This window comes from Carica papaya, chromosome 2 (assembly GCF_054855325.1).
Source record: "Carica papaya isolate Zhongbai chromosome 2, ASM5485532v1, whole genome shotgun sequence".
In the NCBI taxonomy this organism is placed as follows: Eukaryota; Viridiplantae; Streptophyta; class Magnoliopsida; order Brassicales; family Caricaceae; genus Carica; species Carica papaya.
In genome coordinates, this window is record NC_142310.1 from 31213690 (window position 1) to 31238820 (window position 25131).

Consider the following 25131-nt stretch of genomic DNA (forward strand, 5'->3'; position numbering starts at 1 on the left):
ATTCAAATTATTATATATATTTTTTTAAAAATTTCCGGAGCCGTTACACACACAATATAATACAACTCAAGTATAATAAAACATATATATATATATAATGATATTATGTTAATCATGAATCCAATCATGAATCCATTTTCTGTTTAAGTCTACAATTGATCTCAGCCAAAAGGCGGAAAAAGATATTTCTGTTTCAGTCTAATTTGCCCAAGCTTATATATGTGTATATACATAGATATATATTATGCTCGTTATTTAAGCATTAAAATTTAAATTGGATGTTAACTTGTGTAATTTTTTCCATTTTTATTTTATTTCTACTTTATTTTTTAGTCTAATCTTTATGTTGGTGATCTCGACATACAGCATATAAGTACACTCATTTTTGAATTTTCACCATTAAAAAAAAATTTAACGTAGAGATATTGGGTGTGGTCAAAAATAAAATTTACTTTAACCCATATAAAATTAAAGTTGAGAATTAATTAATTAATTAATTAATATGGCTAGAAATTAAACCAAAATACAATATAATCTTAAACCAAAATATATACTTAGATATACAATATAGGCATGATGAGAAATAGTAGAAGGCATTAATCAATCGGTCAAGTCATTTGCTTTCCACGTTAGAAAATTCTATAAATTCGAAACATTCCAATAAATTTATATCAAATCTCACCATCATTTCCATAGTCTTCTCTTCCACCAACTTTCATTTGTTTTTCTTGATTCTGCGTCACGTTAGGATTCTATATGTAAATTCACTGTCATAATCTTCTCTTCCACCAACTTTCATTTGTTTTTCTTGATTCTGCATCAGGTTAGGGTTCCATATGTAAATTCACTCTGTTTTTATACTGTCAAGTACTCCTAAGTAATAATTTTGGAGTATCAATCTTAATTTGCATGCCAATAATTTAATGAGATTTCATGCATCGCTGGTTATAAAATTCTGACCATTCTTTCATGTCGGGTCCATTTGCATGGACAGCTATTCCTCATCGTAATTTATGCGACTAAGAACATTACATATATACGTATGTATATCTATACATACACATTATATGCATATGTGCGAATGATATTGAATATGTGATGAGACACACACACAAATACATCTAATCATAACAGACATCCGAATCCTCCTGAACATGAGCTTTCTTTGCGTAAATTTTAACATATAGCTGAATTTAATAGTCTATGCCATATTATTTATTGGTTACATATAAAACTAAGAATATTAAATAAAATATTCGTACGGCCTCTAACTATAATTAAATTATTAAAGAAACATGCTACATATATCCATTCATAATCAGCTTCTATATAATATACACACATATATATATATATATAGAGCCTATAAAGTATATGTTTCTTTTCTTGTCTGGGAATTTATATATAGATCTATGTATCTCTCTCTTATAATTTTTCTTTTTTTTCTGTAGCTCCGTGGCTTCATAATTGGATTTCTTGAATGAAGCCATGCTATTCCAATTCTTATCCATTCATCTGTAATTATCTCTTGGATAATCACATTAAATATTCGCCTCTTCTCTCTCTCTATATATATATATATATATGTGTGTGTGTGTGTGTGTATAATCAATTCCATTTAATTAATTATAGGAGCTAAATTAACCTTGGTTTATAATTGATTATGTTTCAGCTAATAATAAGCTTGAAATACAAATATTTTTAATTCTTTTTTTAACCAATGATGATATTAAAGTTAATAATTATAATCAAACACAACTTTCAACTTATAACCTTACTAACAACCAAGATATATCAAGAAAACAAAAAAGAAAAATGAAAAAATAATTTAAAAGTATCAAAGAAGATTAACTACTATCTATAAAAAAAAAATTAATTTAAAATTTTATATTCAGTCGCTCGAATCAATATTTAAAAAAAAAGTATGGCATTTGTACCTCAAGTGACTATAGTTGTATGCATACGACACTTGCATCTTATGCTGAGTGCAATGCGGGTTTAATGAAATACAACGTTTCGATCTCTATAGCACGGATTTGGTCATACAATTCTTTTCTCGTAGCTCAATATTTTTTAAACAACAACAACAACATCAATAATAATAATAACTATTAAAACCTACAGCTCAAAATTAGGGACCCTCCATATATATTGTCAACGACAAAGATGGATGATTTTTTCATATAGAAAATGGAAGGTGCAATGCCCTCATCTGTACTAATTAGGAAATAACCAAAACCCTATTCCTCTCATTTATAGCTCCATCATTCATGCATACAACCATTTCTTTTAATTAACTTTTTCGTTTTCTCGTTTGATTGATGTGAAATCAATGTTTCACTGTTCAACCTAATTTCAATGCCATTAAACAAATTCATAACGTAGATGAGTGGTCCAAATTATTATCTTATAAATTATCTCAATTATTTTTTTATTAGATTGTCAACATTTTTTTACCTATTTATACGTTTTGGACTTTTATTATAAAATTGTGTTATTTATTAATATTTATATCATATATTAATAAAATATATAAAAATTAATTCAATCAAACATAACTTTACGTTATGTTAATAATTAATCATGACTTTAGATTCCGCACAAAAGTCTAAACAATTACTACTTGAAATAGAGTTCTAATAATTAATATATCTTTTTTTTTTTTTGATAATTCTACAACACGATTATATAACTATAAATAAAATAAAATAAAATTGAGACTCATTTAAATATATATATATATATATATATATCAGTTGTAGGACTAAACAATTATTTTTGGGCATCAATAGATTGATTGATCCCACATATATATATATATATATGTATACCATAAAAAAGGAAACAAAAGGGTTTATACAGAAATTAAATTTGAGAGAAAGTAAACTAGACCTTGAAAATAAAGGTCATACCCTAATCAACAAGCACTAATGTCACATTATTGTCCTAATTAATTTCAAATTTTTTAGGACTTTGCGTCAACAAAGGACCAAAAACTGTTGAAAGTCAAGTATTTAGGTGAGTCAAAATTTAGAAAGATCAAAATCATGGACATTTTCTTCAACATGGTTAATTAGTTTAATTTTTAAAAGTAGAGAAGGACTAGAAAATGTGCCCTTGAGAATTCAGACCAAAGGTACATATGGCCACAATATATGGGTCACCTTCGAACCTTTCTATAAAATTAAAGCTTCAAATTTAATTTTTCTTGGCTGACCATGATTTTAGTTTTTGTAATTTATTTATTATATGAAGAATTTTTTTTTTTTTAAAAAAAAAAAGTGTTCTTGAAGGGAAATTAAAGGCTCAGATTGAAATTTGGGTAGGTAGAGGAGGCTTCATATGGGAAACTGATAAAGCTGTTGCTTTTTCGATTTGTGAAGGGGAAAAAATGGATGGCAAAGGGTCCAGAGAGAGGCCGGCTGTATGTTCCTACGGCGGTCACCTTCTCTTTGGACCATCACATATATTATATGTGTGTGTGTATATATATATATATTCTTTTGGATGATTTGATATCCATCACAAATATTTAACACCTTTCGTATGAAATTATTAAATTTGATTATTTTCAGAGTATATTGTTTTAAATATTGAATATGTAGTAAATTTAATTGCAAATTAAAAAAAAAAAGGATTAATGTCAAAAACAAGTTCTAAACTAATAAGGTGAAAAATACTAATACAGTCGCAACCTAACGCTCAATCAAAATAAAAATAAATTTATCATATTTAAAATTTAAGAACTAAAATCGATGAATTAGTAAAGAATTAAATTATATTGTTATTGAGAAGAGTCAGCGAAGACAAAGTCATTAAAGATTAAAGATTGAATACATAATCAAAGAGATAGGAGAGGGAACTTGGGTTACAAGGTTACTCCGATCAAGTTAGGCTTGAACATGCTTATCCGGGGACTTAAGGGTTACACTATTAGTGTTGGATTGTGTGCTTCATGTTTATAAATTTAGAGTTTAGAATTATGAAAATATTTATTTAATTTTTTTAAATGAATTTTAATAATTTTTATACAAATAGAAAATTTTGAGATCTCTTATTTTTTATTAATAATATGAAGTCTAATATGTTCATATTTGAATAGTATTACTAATAGCATTATGCTAATTCTTTGAAATAATAAGACTTCACTATGTGCGTATAATAGTAGGAACAAGTATTACCTTTACCTGTCCTAAGACCATTAATTGATTTTATTAGGCATGCTAAATACGTAGTCATAAACAATCATATATTATTCATGAACATCAATCATTTTTCCAACCTTATCACAATTTTTTAAACATTATTCGTTCTTCTTTTCTTCGTTTTCATTAATCTATTTGATCATCATCAGATTGCTCCATCACCAATATTGTATTACTAGGTTTCCATGATTCTCTACTAACATTCAATAATTATTTAATTTATTTTTAATTAGAATATGGTTAGTCTAAATAAAACCATTCATCAGCCGTACACTCACATGATATGTATATAATTTTCGAACAAATATTAACCTACTCTTTTGATTTAATTACCTGAAATTTCCACTATTTTGATATAAAAAAAAAAAAAAAACAGAGTAAAAGAAAGAAGAAAACAAAATAACGAAAAAGAAGAGAGAAAAAAATAAAAGAAAACACAGGATTGCATATAATGATATATTGGCAACGGACGCATATATCAAGTTACTCCCTTCCTTACGTAAATTCTCCTTAAAGCAACCATTCTCTCTCTCTCTGCCATAGCCAAACCTCCATAACTCTTTTTCCCTCTGTGAAGATACCCATTTCATCTTCATCAAACAAAACCATTCTCTTGTTTCCTCTGTCTCTCAAACAGCCCAGAAGAATGTCTATAACGCAGAAAGTTCTCTTCTTTCTCCTCACAATCACTCTCCATACAAACCCATCTTTCTCTGCAACAGAAACCTTCGTCTTTGGTGGCTGTTCAAAGCTGAAATACGCGCCCGGTTCACCATACGAGAACAACGTCAACTCAATACTCACTTCCCTCGTCAACTCAGCCATGTTAACATCCTTTAACAACTTTACCATTCAGGGTTCCACCCAGCAAGACACCATTTACGGCCTCTTCCAGTGTCGTGGCGACCTCAACAACGGCGACTGCGCCCGCTGCGTGGCTCGGGCGGTGAGTCAGGTCGGCACTCTCTGTGTCGACTCATGCGGCGGCGCGTTGCAGCTCGAAGGATGTTTCATTAAGTACGACAACGCGACTTTCCTGGGCGTGGAGGACAAGACGGTGGTTGTCAGCAAATGCGGACCGTTGATTGGATACGACTCCGACGCGTTGACTAGACGCGATGCCGTGCTGGGGTTCCTGGGTGCGAGCAGCAGCGACGGGAGTTACAGGCCGTACAGGGTGGGAGGGTCGGGGAACATACAGGCTGTGGCGCAGTGCGTAGGAGACTTGAGTCCGAGCGAGTGCCAGGATTGCTTGTCGGACGCCATCGGACGGCTTAAAACCAACTGTGGGGCCGCCGCGTGGGGCGACTTGTTCTTGGCCAAGTGCTACGCGCGTTACTCGGAAGGTGGGAGTCACTCCCACGGCGATAAGGGTAAGCGGCTTCGCCACCCCCAACTGTGGTTTGTGGCTTTTTTGGTATTGTCTGGTTTTTTCTGGTTTTAATTACTATTATTTAATGGGTCTAATTTAAATTTTTTTTACTAATTACCCATCGTAATTACTCCGTTTAATTACCATTACGTCCGTGTGAAAATGTATATAAGCTTGTCTGTCTCTTAATTATGGCTTTGCATGATGGTAATTTGCATAATCTGAGATTAAATTATTTAATCATCTTTTCTAATTATAACCATAATTTTCTGTTTCTACAAAAGTAGTTGCAAAATAAACTATCCCATTGACTTCCTACCCTTCGCACATAAGATTGTGGAGAACATTGAAATTAAGTAACAATATTTATTTTTATTTCAATATATATTGTCCATTATTTACCTAATCATAATTATGAACTAATCTAATGTCATGTCCATCTAATTTTTAATAATGGTGGTGTTTATTTTTGGTGAATTAAAATAGTCGACAGCTCTTTGTGGTTCACGGTTTTTACATTAAGAATTTACTCTTAGGGGTTGAATTTGAAAAAATAAATATTATTAAATGGGTTAGAGTGAAAATAGTGGGGAGGAAAAAACTGACCAAAAAAGTTTTGAGTTCATTTCCTGGTGACTTTTGGCGGAGGAAATATATACACATACACATACACATACATATATACATATATATATATATATATTTGACTAGTAGGGTAGTACAATTATTTTATTTGAATTTTCCACTTTTATAAACAAGAAAATATTACATGTAAAAGCACTTAGCTAGTTGCATTGAATTAGGGACCCACCCATTTAGATTAAATGTCTTAGGGATCCAATGTGATGCTACCCAAATCCCAATTTCATGTTTATTAATTTTCTTTTATCTCATAACTGTTACTTAGAGAACACGCCTCAGTGCATTTGAAGCTTTAATCTCTTAAGAATAGATTTAAAAAAAAAAATAAAATGTGTTATGTTCTTAATAATAAACCTATTGATTGAAGAGTGATAACGAAAACAAGTACAGCATCACAATTAAATGGCAAATGACATAATTAAGTTTTGATTAGTTTAGCTATCAAACCCTAATTGATCTAACCATCATATATATATATATATATATATTTCATGTAATTACCCAACAAGTATTGCTCGTTCCCAACTTAGCTAATGTTCTCTAATTCACTAACCGCAATGATTTAATCTTTTGCTTCTTTTCCTTTTAATTTAGCTTTTGATCATATAATAATATTAAGCTTTCAAGTACTACATAAATTGGTGTTTCTTTTTTTTTTTAATTTGCAGACAACAATAGCAATGATAATGAAATTGAGAAGACACTAGCAATCCTAATTGGACTCATTGCAGCAGTTGCCTTACTCATTGTATTCCTCTCTTTCTTGAGAAAAGTGTGTGAAAAAGGAAAAGGTATAGATACATACAAATGTATATACATATACATATATGCCCCTTTTTGCTCTGTTTTTTTTTTTTCAAATTTTCTTTTCCTTTTTTTTTTTTGAACCTCGTGAAAATTCTCATATCTCTAAACCCTTTTTCTCTTTTGCAGATGGTAAATGATAAAATAATTTTGGGCATAAATTCAAGAAGCTTTTCTCCTCTGGTAAATGTTCTTTTTTCTGGGTTCTCCTCTGTTTTCTGGACTCTGCTTTTCCCTCACCATCTCTCTCTGTTCTTTCTTTTTTTTTCAATTTTTTCTTGAAGTTCCTTTCCATATTTTATTATAAAGAAGAAGCCCTCAAAAGGTAAATACAAAGATGTTGATGCCAAACAGGGAACCTTGAAACAAGTGAAAAAGAAAGTTGCAATAAGATTGAAAAAGGCTTAAAGATTCTTCTCTACATTATCTACACCTCCCACTTGAGCTATATTGTTTTACCTTCTCTGTATAATATTACTAAAAGCACTTGTGAGAAAAAAAAAAAAGTTCTTTTTATTTTTTGGGTGCTGCAACTGTAGTTAATTTAGTGCTTTTGTTGGGTTATAGTTGTAAGAGTTTTATAGCTTTTTTTAATTTAGAGTTGGCAAAAACACCCAAAAGTAGTAATTGTTCATCTTAGTATCATTCAATCTCTTCTGTGTTAATCTTTCTCTTCTAATAATTATTTTGATAAAATTCATATTTAATTCTAATATAGAATGATTGTTGATTATGAGTTCTACATAAAGATTCAAGTCGATGTTCAATTGTACAATGTTTAAATTTTTGAGTAATAATAATTTGAATTCGATAGTTTTATTGAATAAGCGATAATTTAACTCATAACTTATGCATACATTAGCTTAATAAATTTACTCTTTATGATTTTTGTTTAACTTGAAATTATGATTTTCTGTTCTTGTTTCAAATTGGAATTCTGGTTTTTTTGATGGGTTTTGATTTGAAAGCCTTATTTTCACTGTATGTCTTTTCAAAAAGAAAAAAAAAAGTTGAATATCCCAACTCATGTTTGACTAGCTGTCTAATGTCCAAGAAGGAGGAACTGATTCAAGCAAATGAAATAATATTTCAATTATTTTAATATCATTACAATAATTAAAACAAATATTCTCTTGTTTAAATAAGACATTAATCATAATCATGCTTCTGTTCTAGATTAAAGGTGGATTTGAGTGGATTAAAAGCTTAATTAGGCTTAAAAAGTTGGTGCCTGATTGAATTTTTTAGAATCTTCTCTCTCCTCCATTATCTATAACTTTTTGTTTTACATTTTAAATTTAATCACTTCAATTTTCAAGTATGTGAATTGGAAGAATGATTTGATTTAATCACTTCCCATTTTGTATAATTGAATTAGTTAATTAAGCCTAAAATTTAAATGATGAATTAGACGTGATGTAATGATTACTCCCGCATCAGAAGCATTGTTTATTGGGGATTATATATATATATATATATATATATGTATGTATTTAAAAAAGACAATGCATGTATTAATTCTGGTGTGAGATTATTGATACCTTTTAAAAAAGGGGAAAAAGATGTATCAAAAGTGACAAGATGCATGACAAAATACGAGGCCAAGAACCAAAAAGTTATTTGAATAATATAATGATAATTGTTTAAAATTGGTCTATATATACATATATATACACACACACACACATATTATATCATTGATCACGAAATCTTGTCTGCTTAGATGTCAATTTGGTAGAAATTGTTGTTGTTTAATCATTTCCTCTTTGGTTCAAGCTTCATATGTTTATACATACGTGTGTATATATATATATATACATATAACCTTTTGTTATACACTTAGAAAAAAAAAAAGAATTGGCGTTTTTTATGGTGGGTTTATATATATATATATATAAAACTAAACAAATTGAACATTGGCACCTTCCCCTAAAATGAAGTCATTCATTGGATATAATATAAAAACTAAGGATGGACCAAAGAGTTTGAGGAATTTAATTTGTATTTGTTAGAAATTATAAAATAATAAATTAAATAAAAATTTATTTTTAAAATTAAATATTGAGTTTTAATCAACTGTGTATATACATATGTAGATTTATTATGTATTAATGACTACCAATTTAATTAATTTTAGTTAAGTAGTATATTTATATTAAATAAATATTAAAATTTAATACATCAAATAAAATATGAATTTTTAATTAAAATCGTTATTTTTAATTTTATAATAAATTAAATTAAAAATATAAAAAGACAATTATAATTTTTAAATCATAAAGATTTTTTTTCGTTATAAATTTATATACGTTTTTATTTTTTAAATTTAATCACAATTATTTGATTCCAACATATTTTAAATTTATATTTAATTTATTTTAAAATTCTTAGATTGAATTGCGTAAATTGAATGAGTAAGAAGGTAGTGGAACCTTTTTCTTTTTGTTGGTTTATGTTTTAATTTTTATGGGTTGAGTGATTCGTCTTTCAAGATTTTTATGGGCTTTGCTTATAAAACGAAGAATAAAAGTGTGACTAAACAACAACTCTATCCACCAAAAAAGAACATTATTTTATCCTTTTAAAAAAAAAAAAAAAAAATTAATAAGTGTCGAGAGAAAATGACACGAGTGTCACGGGTTAGGTTGTGTCGTTTAGTTGTCAAAATGAGATATAAAATTATTTGTTTTAAAAAAATATTTTAAAATAATAATAATAATAAATTAAATAATATTTATATTTATATTTATTTATGTTATCTTAATTTGGTTCTCCTAAAATGTGTTTTAGGGCTTGTCAAATTCAATAGCCTTAGTAACTGAACCCATGGGCTATAGAAATTGGACAAACTCGTTTCTTATTGGTACCATTAGTGGATCCAAAATCATTCCTTTCATGTAACCCTTTACATATTTAATTATAACCTGATGCATTATAGCTTGAAAATATATACACACACACACACATATATATATATATATATGAATCAGTCAGTATGTTTTGAGTGAATACTACGACTCAATTTATGATTCCCTATTTGCGGGGTTAAAATCTTGGTAAAAATTGTAGTCATTGATTAAAAGAAAAAAAATAATCTTATCTTTTAACCAATAACTTTTGGTTCTAGTTGTATGATTATCTCTTTGTGGGATTAAAATTTTAGTGTTCTATTCCATTTACCAAAGAAAATAATAATAATACAAATAACAAAATCTCCCCACAAAGAGAAAGATAAAAAAGTCTCATAAATATTTTGCCTTTCTACTTTCATCAAAGTGAAAGAGAAAGAGAAAGGTCCTAGAAACTCTTTACCTTTTGATTCTCCAACTCTTTGAAACTCTTAAAAAATCTCTACCTCAATTCTTCCCTTCTGCTCACCGGAAAGAAGCCTCCTTTTCCACCTCCTCAGAAAGAACAAACCCTCAATCTTTATCTTTTGAATCATCTTATCCCTCAATCTCCTACCATTTAGAAAGAATTCTGAAGTACCTCCTCATCATCAACGCTAAGAAAGAAGAAGAAGAAGAAGAAGAGAAAAAGTAGTGCAAATAAGAAACATTAGTATCTTTTTCTTTTCTAATCTTAATATATAAGTTGGTTGGGTTTTGTTTTGGTGTTTTTTTTTTTTTTTTTTTTTTTTTTTTCTTTCGTTCTAAAAAAAATTAGTGTTTAAGTGGTGATTTGATTGAAAGAAATGAAGCAATTTGAAAATAATTGAAAAATATTTGGCTATTTATTTATCTTTAGGATCGAGAATTGGATTGATATAATTCTCTGATCCGGACTGAAATTTTAACTGCTCTTAACTTGAACCTTCTTTTAAAGTAATAAGGAGTCTTCTGTTCAAAATCTTGTTTGTGAGAAAACCTGATTATATATGTGGAGTATTTTTATTTACGTCGCAGTAGCCGTCTCTAATAAAAGGAATAATTCCAACCGGTAATTACACCGTATATTACGACAACAGTCTTGCAAAAACAAAATCCCTACTTTCACCAAGTCAACCATTTTTTTATCATCCTCCATTCCCATATTTGTTTCTTTATAATTTATTATATCAACTCCTTCCGCCCAGAACAACTAATATCCTTACTATCTTTCTTCTCTCAATCCTTTTGTTCCTTTCTTGATTTCACGTCTTTCTCCGTTTCAACCTCAGAAGAATACCCTGTTGAAAACTATAATAGATCTCTCGAAATAGCGAGGAAAGTAATTGCTCCATCCCCTGAAAGCTCCTTTTTATTGGATCGCTCAGAACAATCAAGCATCGGGTTCTTCATTAGGACCTTCATTTTTCCGGCTTTTCTTGTTCACTTCTTGGATTCTTGCTGCTAACTGTTGGTATTTCCTCTTGGGTTGGAGAAATGGATGACATGAAAGATAAGGTCAAGGGTTTCATGAAGAAAGTCAACAATCCATTTACTTCATCGTCTTCGGGTAAATTCAAGGGCCAAAGTAGAGTCTTGGGCTCTGCTTCATCTGGACCCGTTAACCCGATTCCTGCCCGCTACAGCCACCCACAAACTCACGCTCCACAGCGGAACCCTTCGTCTTCTTCTTCTTCGTCGGTCGCACCTACAAATTCTAAACCTTTGCCGCAAAAACCTCTCAATTCTGACCAGAACAAACACAGTTCCACAAATAGTCCGGACCCAGATCGAAAACCGGCAAACGGGTTTGATCCATATGATTCATTGATAACTTCAGGAAAGAGATCCCAAAATGGGTATTCTTTGAATGTCTTCGAATGCCCAGTTTGCGGGATTTCTTACAGGTCTGAGGAAGAGGTATCTGCACATGTAGAGAGCTGTCTCAATAGTAACTCAGCGGACAAAAATGGCGATGCTGATGTTTCGAGATTGGCTGATGATGGGTCGGAGACGAAGACTGAAGTGGAGGCTTGTGTTCGTGCATTTCTTTCGGGTAACCCACCAGAAGGGTCAGTCGATGTGATTCTCAGATTGTTGAGGAACATAGTCAAGGAACCAGAGAATCCAAAGTTTAGAAAGATTAGAATGAGTAATCCTAAGATAAGGGAGGCTATTGGTGAGGTTGGAGGAGCTGTTGAGCTGTTGGAGTTTCTAGGATTTGAATTGAAAGAGGAAGGTGGGGAGATATGTTCAATGATGGGGGCTCCTAGTGAGAAAGGCATTAGCTTAATTAGCAAAGCAATAGCATTGTTAGAACCGAGAAAGACAGAGGAAGAGCCTAAAAAGACTGAGAATTTTAAATCTGCAACTCCAGCAAACTCAGAAGAAGTGGTTCAGCTGAAGAAGGCAAACCGACAGGTATTCTTTATTCTGCAAAACTCAGTTTATAGGATACTTATTGATCATAGTCTAAGGCCTTTAATTTTGTATCATGGTTGAACTTTAGAAAACAAATTTTGTGACTTGAGTTTATCAAGTTAATTACAAGTAAAATCCCTCTCTATATATCTCTGGAATATGTAACTTTTAGAGTAATCTCTAGGCATTTTTCTCTGTTATCTTGGATTATATGTATTGGGTTAGAGTTTGAATATGTACTTTCCAATTTATTCTTATAGTGAATTTGGATTATCTCTCTGCTGGTTGGCCTGGCCAAACTGAACTTTGTATATTTCTGTTTTTTGTTTTTCTCGGTCTTATTGCTTGATTGATCATTTTACACTTGTACATCAATAATTGAAAGTTGGTTAGGATAAATAAACAAGAGAAACGAAGTAGTGGAATGTTGCTGAGTATGACAAAATAAGGAGTTAAGCTTAAGTACAATTTGTTTTTTCAAAAAAAAATCTACAGTCCACCTGTAGCTATTGCTGAAGAAGTACGTTGCAACCATAATTAACACTATTCTTCACTGTTTCTTATCCAAATGACATGTTAGCTAACATTGTGATCAGGATTATAAGATCCAAAATTGATATGTAAAGGCTTCACGATTTGTTGTTTCAACTTTTTGTTTCTTTCAAGTGTAAAGTTACTTTGCTAGGACTTCTTTATGTCTTATATTGAAAGTAGTGGTACCTAGACTATTAGGAATCTGATAAAGTCAGACAGCAAATTAACTGTTGGAAGTTGAACCCAATTAACTATAAAACCGTGTCATGCAGACTAGTTCAGTGTGGTCAATTATGATATTATGATTCATCCTTTCTTGTTTCTATTCTCCTGTTTGTCATCATTTTCATAATAGAATGGATGTATTTCAAATTGTTTGTTCAAGAATTCTTTGGCAGTCCTCTTCTCTTTTCTTGCCTTACAATTTTCCATGTGAACCGTCTGTACCACTTCGATCGTAATTTTTTATATTATATTATGACCATTGATTTTGTGTTTTAGATCCGCATATTCTTTTCTGTGCCTGAAAGTGTAGCAGCAAAAATTGAGTTGCCAGATTCTTTTTACAACCTCTCAGCTGAAGAGCTGAAGAGAGAGGCCGATACGAGGAAGAAAAAGATTGCTGAGTCTCAGCTTTTGATCCCTAAATCATACAAGGAAAAGCAGGCTAAAGCTGCTAGGAAAAGGTACACGAAGACTGTCATACGTGTCCAGTTTCCTGACGGAGTGGTGCTCCAAGGAATTTTCTTCCCTTGGGAGCCAACCAGTGCTCTGTATGAGGTTAGTCCTCTTAGTTATTGCTTACTTTTTGTTTATTGCTTCCTTTTCTTTTGTTCTTTAGATAATTTTCAGTTGAAAATATAATTTCCAAAAAGCAAACTTGCCAAAAATATGGTAACTCATGTGGCAACAGGTGTTTTACACGTTATACGTAGCAATAAGTTCAAAATGTGATAAATGATTTAGTTGTTAAGTAATTAGAATGCATTTTAACATTTCTGATCAGTAATTTTGAGCCGGTGTTATCACCGTGATATAAGCACCGAGGATTTATTATTCTATCCAAGATGGAATGTTTGAGAAGAATGCAATTTTCTTGTCAAAGTGTTCTATCTGGCTGTGAAAGTGACAGACTATAAAGTTTTCTTTAGGTTATTGTTTCCTATATTTGGCTCATAGAGACTGTAAATTTGATATGCAAGAGGTTTATTATGTTCAGTTTGTGAGCTCAGCACTGAAAGAACCGGGTTTGGAGTTCGAGCTGCTAGATCCCGTATTGGTAAGACGGAAAGTGATCCCTTCCTTTCCTGCACCAGGAGAGAAAGCCAGAACACTAGATGATGAGGATTTGGTTCCCTCTGCGCTTATCAAATTTAGACCTATTGAATCAGATTCGATTCTTTTCACAGGGCTCTCCAATGAACTTCTGGAAATTATTGAACCTCTTGATTCAGCTGCTGTTAGAGTGTAAACCTCAATAGGGCATTAGAATGCCAGCTTATGTGCTTGTCTTTCCTGTTTTAATCTTTTTAAAAATATATTTTTTTTTTCTGCTGTAAATTCACTTTTTTTGTTCTTTTTTTCTTCTCATTGTGAGTTCTTTGAGCAGGCTTCCAAGTCTTAATTTATGATAAATGGATTTTGTAGTTTACATATATATATATATATATGGGTGTACATCTTTATGTACATATCAAAATTTATGGATTTGGATATATATACTCTTTGTGCAAAAGATATAGAAATATAATTTTTTATTTGAGGATAAAATTAAATGTTTCTATGTCTACCCCTCTCAAGCCAAGGATGAAGGGTTTTTTGGGCTACAAAAGGCGAGCCTGTTAACATGCCATGAACTCTTCCAATTATATGAATTTTATTAAATGTATAAAATAATATAAGAACTTATTTTATATATTTTAAAAACTAAGAAACAAAAATTTCAATTTCAAAGAAGTAGGTCTGGGCTGGACGAAGGTAAAGGCTCGATCTCTTTTACTTCTCTGCTACAACCCCAAGTTCAGAGTTCATTCTCTAACCCAGCTACTAATAATTGGCTCGGGTTATCTCCAAGAACTCCAGCCCAGCTCACAAGCTCAGACACTTAACTCTTTCAGTCATGTAAAACTGAAATCCCCCTGGTTTCGTGAGATAGCGTGGTGCTGGTAACGAAAAAAGAATAATTCTCTCACTCCTGGAGCAGATTGGCAGTGGGGGATCAAATAAATGGAAGAGAAGAGCTCGCAGGGGTGCAAAGACGGTCTCTGGCTCAACCAATAAGGAACGTGCAATATCGCCACATCTGGAGAATTATAATAAAACTGGTAAAATGCCCTACCTATGAAATTGAAGAATCTGTGATGTTTCTTCACGATTAAGCGAATTTAGACAGGAACTTTTAAAGCGATTAGAGAAACAAACAGTGAGGTACCTGCAGATCTATCTGCGGTAGTTGCAACGCAACCCCGCTGGAAGCCATGAATCTAATTAGCTATTATTGTCGTGGGTTAAGGAGGCCCGCAGCAATTAATAAACTTCAGAGGATCTCCATTCCTTTTTATTCTTAATGGAAACAAAAGAAATTGGCGAAGGAAATGGTGTCCGTTGACGATAATCTGGGATTTCATAAACTGTTTGTGGTTGACTGCTCTTGTTACGAAGAGAATAGGTCTGGAGGTCTCTGTGTATTGTGGAAAGACGATTTAGTTGTAGACATACTCTCTCATTCAACTCACCATGTTGATCTACTCATTGAAGAAGACCATAAAACTTGTTATCAGTTTACCGGGCTACCTTAATAATTAAGAAAATCCTCTTGTCAAGTTGTTATTGCTGATTCGTGGTCTAGGGGTCACCATGCTCTCTCTGGTTGAAAAAGTTAATGCTTGTGGGGAATCTTTGAAAGACTGGGATAAAGAGGTTACAGGGAATGTCAGCTCTAAAATCAACACTGTTAAATCAAAAATAGAAATCCTGCAACAGACTCGCAGCTTTATTTGTCACTCGCTTGAAACTCTTACACAATGAAGTCTTGCTAACTTGGTTAAACAGTATTTTGTTGAGGAACCCTTCCATTCTTGTTGCAGATAATTCTTGAATGAATTTTCAGCAATTTCTTCTGAAAAAAAATAAAAATTAAGAAAAGTCAAATCTTATGAGTTCAAGGTCTCGGGTTCGAATATCTACAAGAGGAAAACGCAAAGTCAAACACGTTTTTGATTATTTGAAAGGTCACGCTTTTAATTGTGGGAGAGAAAGTCGGTGACTTTTAAATAACACCAAAAAAAAAGAAAAAGAAATGAAGTTATTCACCGTTAATTTTGTGCGATTCACCGATTCTTTATTAAGTCTGGTTGTTTTGTTGGTTGGTTAATCTTTAAAAAAAGGCGGGTCCCACCATTTATTTAAATTATCATTTGTATTCAGATAAGGGATGTGCGTGACGTCACATCAACACCGACTACTTTCCACTCCATTGCCCTTTGCATGCTCAATATCGTAATCATGTACGTAACAATAGCAAGTGCTAATTTATTTTAAAATAAATAAAAGAAATGTAGGAATAACCCGTTTATTTTATTTCTTTTCAATTTTTTGGTCATAAATAAAAAAAAAAAATTTATCGTTTAAAGTTATTTTTATTTTATTCAAGGGATATAAAAAATCTCTTTCTATTTCTGTAATATAATTTATTAAAAAAATTATGTTTTTCTAGGACTATCTTTTTATATATAATTCTATAATTTATTCAAAAATTCAATTACTTTTTATGTAACGACCTGAAATTTTTAAAAAAATAAATTATAAATTAAATGCGGAAGTGAAATAATAAAGTCAATGTTTACATTTCTTACACAATAATTTAAAATACATAATAAAGTTATGAAAATATTCATTCTAAAAGAATAAATAAAAATCAAAGAAATCAACAAAAAGTAAACAACTGAGAATCTTAACACGACCTTCACTAATTTTTGAAGGAGTCCAGGTAGTAAACTATTAACAACTCTCTTGTTGATCGAGATTTGAATCTTGATCCTCTTGATCTGAAATAGTTCATGAAGAGGTGAGCTACACTAACCCAGTAAAAATATCACACTACTCCCCAATATAAAAACTAAAGGTTGATAAAAATCATAAAAACAACCAATAAAGCTATTAATTTAAATAAATTCATTTATCATAAGTAAAACCATTTATTGCACACTTACCATTGCGAAATTTTCAAAATCGACCTATAGAGACAATAACTCAACAATATCATAATTTCATATTCAAGTAAGTAAGAATAACAACTTTCATTTTTTATTTGCCTACTAGTATCTATGGGGCTCCATAAGGATGTCCCACAACGCGTAAACTAACATCCAACTTTATCAACTAACCGGCTGTCCTCATACTCCGTCCGATATGAGCTTCAAAAATACAATCCCTCGATACCATGTCCGGTATGAGGATGAAACAAGTCGTCCCCATACCCCGTTCGGTATGAGCACCAAAAATATCAATCTTCGATACTCTGTCCGGTATGAGGTGACGTTCACGGTAGGATTTCTTATGTACTCTGTCCGTCCACCATCTCTCAGGATATCCAGTAAGATTACCATTCATTCATTCACTTAACCAATTAATTTTTCGTTTATATTTGATTTTCGGTTTTACAATTTAACCATAAATCAGCGTAAGACAAACAATACATACATCAAGGAAATACAACTCAATTATTTTACGAATTTCAGTAAATTATCATGCATTTAAAGCTGTAAAATCAAACATGACAAACAATAATAAATAACTGGTTCTGGCTCCATTAGTAATTTATAATTAAGTCTTAAAGTTTTATAAATTACGCAAAATATCATATTATTGATAATTAAACTTCAATTCCATCACATGGAATAGGTGATGGATTATTACCTGAAGAAGGTATCTGAAATACTGAATTTTCTACTGCGCTTACTGACGGTTCCCGATTTTTCTAAATTTTCTTATGAAGATTAAAATATACTTCATGTACCTAAAAATACCTCAAAAAATCTAATATCGGTGTTAAAAATATTTTTTAGCCAATTTTAGAATTCCAGCATAGCGATATCGCCGTGCTCCAACGACAAAACCACCGCCTGCGGCGGCAGTTTGCCTCGTACTGGCTATTTTCGGTCGGTTTTATACTCATCACTGCGAGAAAACATGTTAGGGGACATCGGTTAGTCGAAAAAAGTCGAAAAATAAAAACTTACTGGCTGCAAAAATTTTCGATGCGGCGGCTCCGCTGACTCACCTTCGCGGCTGAATGTTTTTTCTCGATCAACTTGTAGAAAACAGAATGGTGAATACAATAGTAGAAAAATTGCACAAAATAGGAAACAGGAAGGGGCTCATGGGAGGCGATTTTAGATTTTGCTCGCGGCAGCGTCGCCGAGCTTTACCCGCAATTTTCGGCTCATCCACCATTCCTTTTACTCTGATTTGGCCATGGGGGTGTTCAAAATCAAATTCCGAGCTGATAGAAATTTTTTTATCTTTTTTGGCGATCAGAGGTGGCTCCGGCGCGGCGGTGGGAAGCTCCCTTCTCCAGCGACTGGTTCTTCTTCTCCAGCAGGGGGCTGGCAGCTAAGGTTCGGATTCGGTATGATATGAGATATTTATACCCATCTTCCTTAAATCTGGATCGTTTATTGCGTTTGATCTCGACCGTCCGATTGCGTTTAAAGATGAAATGAAGCTGGACTGTTCATCGCGATTTAATCTGAACCGTTCATCACATTTAATCACGACTACCCGATCGTGCCTGAGGAGGGAACGGGTCCGAACCGTCCACGCACGAGGGAATGCATTTGGACCGTCCGATTGCGGTCACGCGAATTGCCAGCGTGGCCTCCCGTGTGGCACCGAGTTAGCATGGTGATATGTTCTCATTTAAAAGGGCTAGAAGATCAAAAAGCTCTTGAACAATCATAGAATTTAAAATTATTTAAGATTGTAAAAGCCTGAAACCTTAAGGAAAAGAATATACATTAAAATAGTGGAAGCAAATGATGATTAAGATTTATATTTCTTACATAATAAATTAGAATGCTCAATAGGGATGCGGGAATGTCTATTTCTTCTAGGGTTCATAAAAATGAAATAAATAATTTAAAATAAAGAAATAAAAATTCTATGGGGTTAACCTCTATTAGCAACTTTGATGGGATCTAGGAGATAACCTTACTTGCACCCTCCTGCTGTTTAGGATTTGGATATTGGTTTTCTTGATCTAAAATTGTTAAAAATGGGGAGTGAGTTACACTAATCCAGTAAGAATATTATACTGACCACTGATACGAAAATCGAAAGTTGATAAAAATTATAAAATAACTAATTGATCCATTAGTTTAGATAAATTTATTTAACATAAATTTATTTAGTCCTAAGAAAAATCATCATACCATTATTACCAATCAAATAATAATATAAAAGGATATTAAATTTAAATGGTTATCTTTTAGATATTTGTTTAGAGGTATATATTTACATTCTTAAAATTGACCTTAGAAAAGTAAGAAAAAAGAAAGCACTTTATTTTAAATTCTTTAAGTTCTTATTTATTATATCTAATCAATTTATTAAATTATCTCATTTAAATAATTTAAAATTATTTAAGATTGTAAAAGCCTGAAACCTTAAGGAAAAGAATATACATTAAAATAGTGGAAGCAAATGATGATTAAGATTTATATTTCTTACATAATAAATTAGAATGCTCAATAGGGATGCGGGAATGTCTATTTCTTCTAGGGTTCATAAAAATGAAATAAATAATTTAAAATAAAGAAATAAAAATTCTATGGGGTTAACCTCTATTAGCAACTTTGATGGGATCTAGGAGATAACCTTACTTGCACCCTCCTGCTGTTTAGGATTTGGATATTGGTTTTCTTGATCTAAAATTGTTAAAAATGGGGAGTGAGTTACACTAATCCAGTAAGAATATTATACTGACCACTGATACGAAAATCGAAAGTTGATAAAAATTATAAAATAACTAATTGATCCATTAGTTTAGATAAATTTATTTAACATAAATTTATTTAGTCCTAAGAAAAATCATCATACCATTATTACCAATCAAATAATAATATAAAAGGATATTAAATTTAAATGGTTATCTTTTAGATATTTGTTTAGAGGTATATATTTACATTCTTAAAATTGACCTTAGAAAAGTAAGAAAAAAGAAAGCACTTTATTTTAAATTCTTTAAGTTCTTATTTATTATATCTAATCAATTTATTAAATTATCTCATTTAAATAATTTAAAATTATTTAAGATTGTAAAAGCCTGAAACCTTAAGGAAAAGAATATACATTAAAATAGTGGAAGCAAATGATGATTAAGATTTATATTTCTTACATAATAAATTAGAATGCTCAATAGGGATGCGGGAATGTCTATTTCTTCTAGGGTTCATAAAAATGAAATAAATAATTTAAAATAAAGAAATAAAAATTCTATGGGGTTAACCTCTATTAGCAACTTTGATGGGATCTAGGAGATAACCTTACTTGCACCCTCCTGCTGTTTAGGATTTGGATATTGGTTTTCTTGATCTAAAATTGTTAAAAATGGGGAGTGAGTTACACTAATCCAGTAAGAATATTATACTGACCACTGATACGAAAATCGAAAGTTGATAAAAATTATAAAATAACTAATTGATCCATTAGTTTAGATAAATTTATTTAACATAAATTTATTTAGTCCTAAGAAAAATCATCATACCATTATTACCAATCAAATAATAATATAAAAGGATATTAAATTTAAATGGTTATCTTTTAGATATTTGTTTAGAGGTATATATTTACATTCTTAAAATTGACCTTAGAAAAGTAAGAAAAAAGAAAGCACTTTATTTTAAATTCTTTAAGTTCTTATTTATTATATCTAATCAATTTATTAAATTATCTCATTTAAATAATTTAAAATTATTTAAGATTGTAAAAGCCTGAAACCTTAAGGAAAAGAATATACATTAAAATAGTGGAAGCAAATGATGATTAAGATTTATATTTCTTACATAATAAATTAGAATGCTCAATAGGGATGCGGGAATGTCTATTTCTTCTAGGGTTCATAAAAATGAAATAAATAATTTAAAATAAAGAAATAAAAATTCTATGGGGTTAACCTCTATTAGCAACTTTGATGGGATCTAGGAGATAACCTTACTTGCACCCTCCTGCTGTTTAGGATTTGGATATTGGTTTTCTTGATCTAAAATTGTTAAAAATGGGGAGTGAGTTACACTAATCCAGTAAGAATATTATACTGACCACTGATACGAAAATCGAAAGTTGATAAAAATTATAAAATAACTAATTGATCCATTAGTTTAGATAAATTTATTTAACATAAATTTATTTAGTCCTAAGAAAAATCATCATACCATTATTACCAATCAAATAATAATATAAAAGGATATTAAATTTAAATGGTTATCTTTTAGATATTTGTTTAGAGGTATATATTTACATTCTTAAAATTGACCTTAGAAAAGTAAGAAAAAAGAAAGCACTTTATTTTAAATTCTTTAAGTTCTTATTTATTATATCTAATCAATTTATTAAATTATCTCATTTAAATAATTTAAAATTATTTAAGATTGTAAAAGCCTGAAACCTTAAGGAAAAGAATATACATTAAAATAGTGGAAGCAAATGATGATTAAGATTTATATTTCTTACATAATAAATTAGAATGCTCAATAGGGATGCGGGAATGTCTATTTCTTCTAGGGTTCATAAAAATGAAATAAATAATTTAAAATAAAGAAATAAAAATTCTATGGGGTTAACCTCTATTAGCAACTTTGATGGGATCTAGGAGATAACCTTACTTGCACCCTCCTGCTGTTTAGGATTTGGATATTGGTTTTCTTGATCTAAAATTGTTAAAAATGGGGAGTGAGTTACACTAATCCAGTAAGAATATTATACTGACCACTGATACGAAAATCGAAAGTTGATAAAAATTATAAAATAACTAATTGATCCATTAGTTTAGATAAATTTATTTAACATAAATTTATTTAGTCCTAAGAAAAATCATCATACCATTATTACCAATCAAATAATAATATAAAAGGATATTAAATTTAAATGGTTATCTTTTAGATATTTGTTTAGAGGTATATATTTACATTCTTAAAATTGACCTTAGAAAAGTAAGAAAAAAGAAAGCACTTTATTTTAAATTCTTTAAGTTCTTATTTATTATATCTAATCAATTTATTAAATTATCTCATTTAAATAATTTAAAATTATTTAAGATTGTAAAAGCCTGAAACCTTAAGGAAAAGAATATACATTAAAATAGTGGAAGCAAATGATGATTAAGATTTATATTTCTTACATAATAAATTAGAATGCTCAATAGGGATGCGAGAATGTCTATTTCTTCTAGGGTTCATAAAAATGAAATAAATAATTTAAAATAAAGAAATAAAAATTCTATGGGGTTAACCTCTATTAGCAACTTTGATGGGATCTAGGAGATAACCTTACTTGCACCCTCCTGCTGTTTAGGATTTGGATATTGGTTTTCTTGATCTAAAATTGTTAAAAATGGGGAGTGAGTTACACTAATCCAGTAAGAATATTATACTGACCACTGATACGAAAATCGAAAGTTGATAAAAATTATAAAATAACTAATTGATCCATTAGTTTAGATAAATTTATTTAACATAAATTTATTTAGTCCTAAGAAAAATCATCATACCATTATTACCAATCAAATAATAATATAAAAGGATATTAAATTTAAATGGTTATCTTTTAGATATTTGTTTAGAGGTATATATTTACATTCTTAAAATTGACCTTAGAAAAGTAAGAAAAAAGAAAGCACTTTATTTTAAATTCTTTAAGTTCTTATTTATTATATCTAATCAATTTATTAAATTATCTCATTTAAATAATTTAAAATTATTTAAGATTGTAAAAGCCTGAAACCTTAAGGAAAAGAATATACATTAAAATAGTGGAAGCAAATGATGATTAAGATTTATATTTCTTACATAATAAATTAGAATGCTCAATAGGGATGCGGGAATGTCTATTTCTTCTAGGGTTCATAAAAATGAAATAAATAATTTAAAATAAAGAAATAAAAATTCTATGGGGTTAACCTTTATTAGCAACTTTGATGGGATCTAGGAGATAACCTTACTTGCACCCTCCTGCTGTTTAGGATTTGGATATTGGTTTTCTTGATCTAAAATTGTTAAAAATGGGGAGTGAGTTACACTAATCCAGTAAGAATATTATACTGACCACTGATACGAAAATCGAAAGTTGATAAAAATTATAAAATAACTAATTGATCCATTAGTTTAGATAAATTTATTTAACATAAATTTATTTAGTCCTAAGAAAAATCATCATACCATTATTACCAATCAAATAATAATATAAAAGGATATTAAATTTAAATGGTTATCTTTTAGATATTTGTTTAGAGGTATATATTTACATTCTTAAAATTGACCTTAGAAAAGTAAGAAAAAAGAAAGCACTTTATTTTAAATTCTTTAAGTTCTTATTTATTATATCTAATCAATTTATTAAATTATCTCATTTAAATAATTTAAAATTATTTAAGATTGTAAAAGCCTGAAACCTTAAGGAAAAGAATATACATTAAAATAGTGGAAGCAAATGATGATTAAGATTTATATTTCTTACATAATAAATTAGAATGCTCAATAGGGATGCGAGAATGTCTATTTCTTCTAGGGTTCATAAAAATGAAATAAATAATTTAAAATAAAGAAATAAAAATTCTATGGGGTTAACCTCTATTAGCAACTTTGATGGGATCTAGGAGATAACCTTACTTGCACCCTCCTGCTGTTTAGGATTTGGATATTGGTTTTCTTGATCTAAAATTGTTAAAAATGGGGAGTGAGTTACACTAATCCAGTAAGAATATTATACTGACCACTGATACGAAAATCGAAAGTTGATAAAAATTATAAAATAACTAATTGATCCATTAGTTTAGATAAATTTATTTAACATAAATTTATTTAGTCCTAAGAAAAATCATCATACCATTATTACCAATCAAATAATAATATAAAAGGATATTAAATTTAAATGGTTATCTTTTAGATATTTGTTTAGAGGTATATATTTACATTCTTAAAATTGACCTTAGAAAAGTAAGAAAAAAGAAAGCACTTTATTTTAAATTCTTTAAGTTCTTATTTATTATATCTAATCAATTTATTAAATTATCTCATTTAAATAATTTAAAATTATTTAAGATTGTAAAAGCCTGAAACCTTAAGGAAAAGAATATACATTAAAATAGTGGAAGCAAATGATGATTAAGATTTATATTTCTTACATAATAAATTAGAATGCTCAATAGGGATGCGAGAATGTCTATTTCTTCTAGGGTTCATAAAAATGAAATAAATAATTTAAAATAAAGAAATAAAAATTCTATGGGGTTAACCTCTATTAGCAACTTTGATGGGATCTAGGAGATAACCTTACTTGCACCCTCCTGCTGTTTAGGATTTGGATATTGGTTTTCTTGATCTAAAATTGTTAAAAATGGGGAGTGAGTTACACTAATCCAGTAAGAATATTATACTGACCACTGATACGAAAATCGAAAGTTGATAAAAATTATAAAATAACTAATTGATCCATTAGTTTAGATAAATTTATTTAACATAAATTTATTTAGTCCTAAGAAAAATCATCATACCATTATTACCAATCAAATAATAATATAAAAGGATATTAAATTTAAATGGTTATCTTTTAGATATTTGTTTAGAGGTATATATTTACATTCTTAAAATTGACCTTAGAAAAGTAAGAAAAAAGAAAGCACTTTATTTTAAATTCTTTAAGTTCTTATTTATTATATCTAATCAATTTATTAAATTATCTCATTTAAATAATTTAAAATTATTTAAGATTGTAAAAGCCTGAAACCTTAAGGAAAAGAATATACATTAAAATAGTGGAAGCAAATGATGATTAAGATTTATATTTCTTACATAATAAATTAGAATGCTCAATAGGGATGCGAGAATGTCTATTTCTTCTAGGGTTCATAAAAATGAAATAAATAATTTAAAATAAAGAAATAAAAATTCTATGGGGTTAACCTCTATTAGCAACTTTGATGGGATCTAGGAGATAACCTTACTTGCACCCTCCTGCTGTTTAGGATTTGGATATTGGTTTTCTTGATCTAAAATTGTTAAAAATGGGGAGT

General features: G+C 30.0%; 2 protein-coding genes and 1 long non-coding RNA gene across 4 annotated transcripts; 2 read left to right on the forward strand and 1 right to left on the reverse strand.

Annotated features, from left to right (window-relative positions):
* Nucleotides 1–4668: 4668 nt before the first annotated feature.
* On the forward strand, nt 4669–7688 carry PDLP6 (plasmodesmata-located protein 6). Of its 2 annotated transcripts, XM_022043000.2 has the most exons (4): nt 4669–5578; nt 6888–7010; nt 7153–7206; nt 7308–7688. In XM_022043000.2, the coding sequence occupies exons 1-3, from the start codon at nt 4852–4854 to the stop codon at nt 7161–7163; spliced, it is 861 nt and encodes a 286-aa protein (XP_021898692.1). In that variant the 5' UTR covers nt 4669–4851; the 3' UTR covers nt 7164–7206; nt 7308–7688. The 2 variants fall into 2 exon arrangements, with proteins under 2 accessions (XP_021898692.1, XP_021898612.1); XM_022042920.2 differs by having other exon boundaries at nt 4670–5578; nt 7153–7688.
* A 2595-nt stretch (nt 7689–10283) lies between these two features.
* On the forward strand, nt 10284–14548 carry PUX2 (plant UBX domain-containing protein 2). The gene is made up of 3 exons (XM_022042737.2): nt 10284–12311; nt 13347–13625; nt 14065–14548. The coding sequence occupies exons 1-3, from the start codon at nt 11388–11390 to the stop codon at nt 14314–14316; spliced, it is 1455 nt and encodes a 484-aa protein (XP_021898429.1). The 5' UTR covers nt 10284–11387; the 3' UTR covers nt 14317–14548.
* Nucleotides 14549–14699: 151 nt separating this feature from the next.
* On the reverse strand, nt 14700–15983 carry LOC110815148 (uncharacterized). Its single transcript, XR_002539784.2, has 2 exons — nt 15277–15983; nt 14700–15147 (listed from the first exon to the last, which is right to left on the reverse strand). It is a non-coding gene; the product is annotated as an uncharacterized LOC110815148 (long non-coding RNA).
* Nucleotides 15984–25131: the final 9148 nt, after the last annotated feature.

Excerpts from the sequence above, each read along its gene's own strand:
- PDLP6 (XM_022043000.2), top strand. The coding sequence starts at position 4,852 with ATGTCTATAACGCAGAAAGTTCTCTTCTTTCTCCTCACAATCACTCTC. Across the intron at positions 5,579-6,887 it reads TCACTCCCACGGCGATAAGG|ACAACAATAGCAATGATAAT; the intron begins GTAAGCGGCTTC and ends TTTAATTTGCAG.
- PUX2 (XM_022042737.2), top strand. The coding sequence starts at position 11,388 with ATGGATGACATGAAAGATAAGGTCAAGGGTTTCATGAAGAAAGTCAAC. Across the intron at positions 12,312-13,346 it reads TGAAGAAGGCAAACCGACAG|ATCCGCATATTCTTTTCTGT; the intron begins GTATTCTTTATT and ends TTTGTGTTTTAG. Across the intron at positions 13,626-14,064 it reads CAACCAGTGCTCTGTATGAG|TTTGTGAGCTCAGCACTGAA; the intron begins GTTAGTCCTCTT and ends TATTATGTTCAG.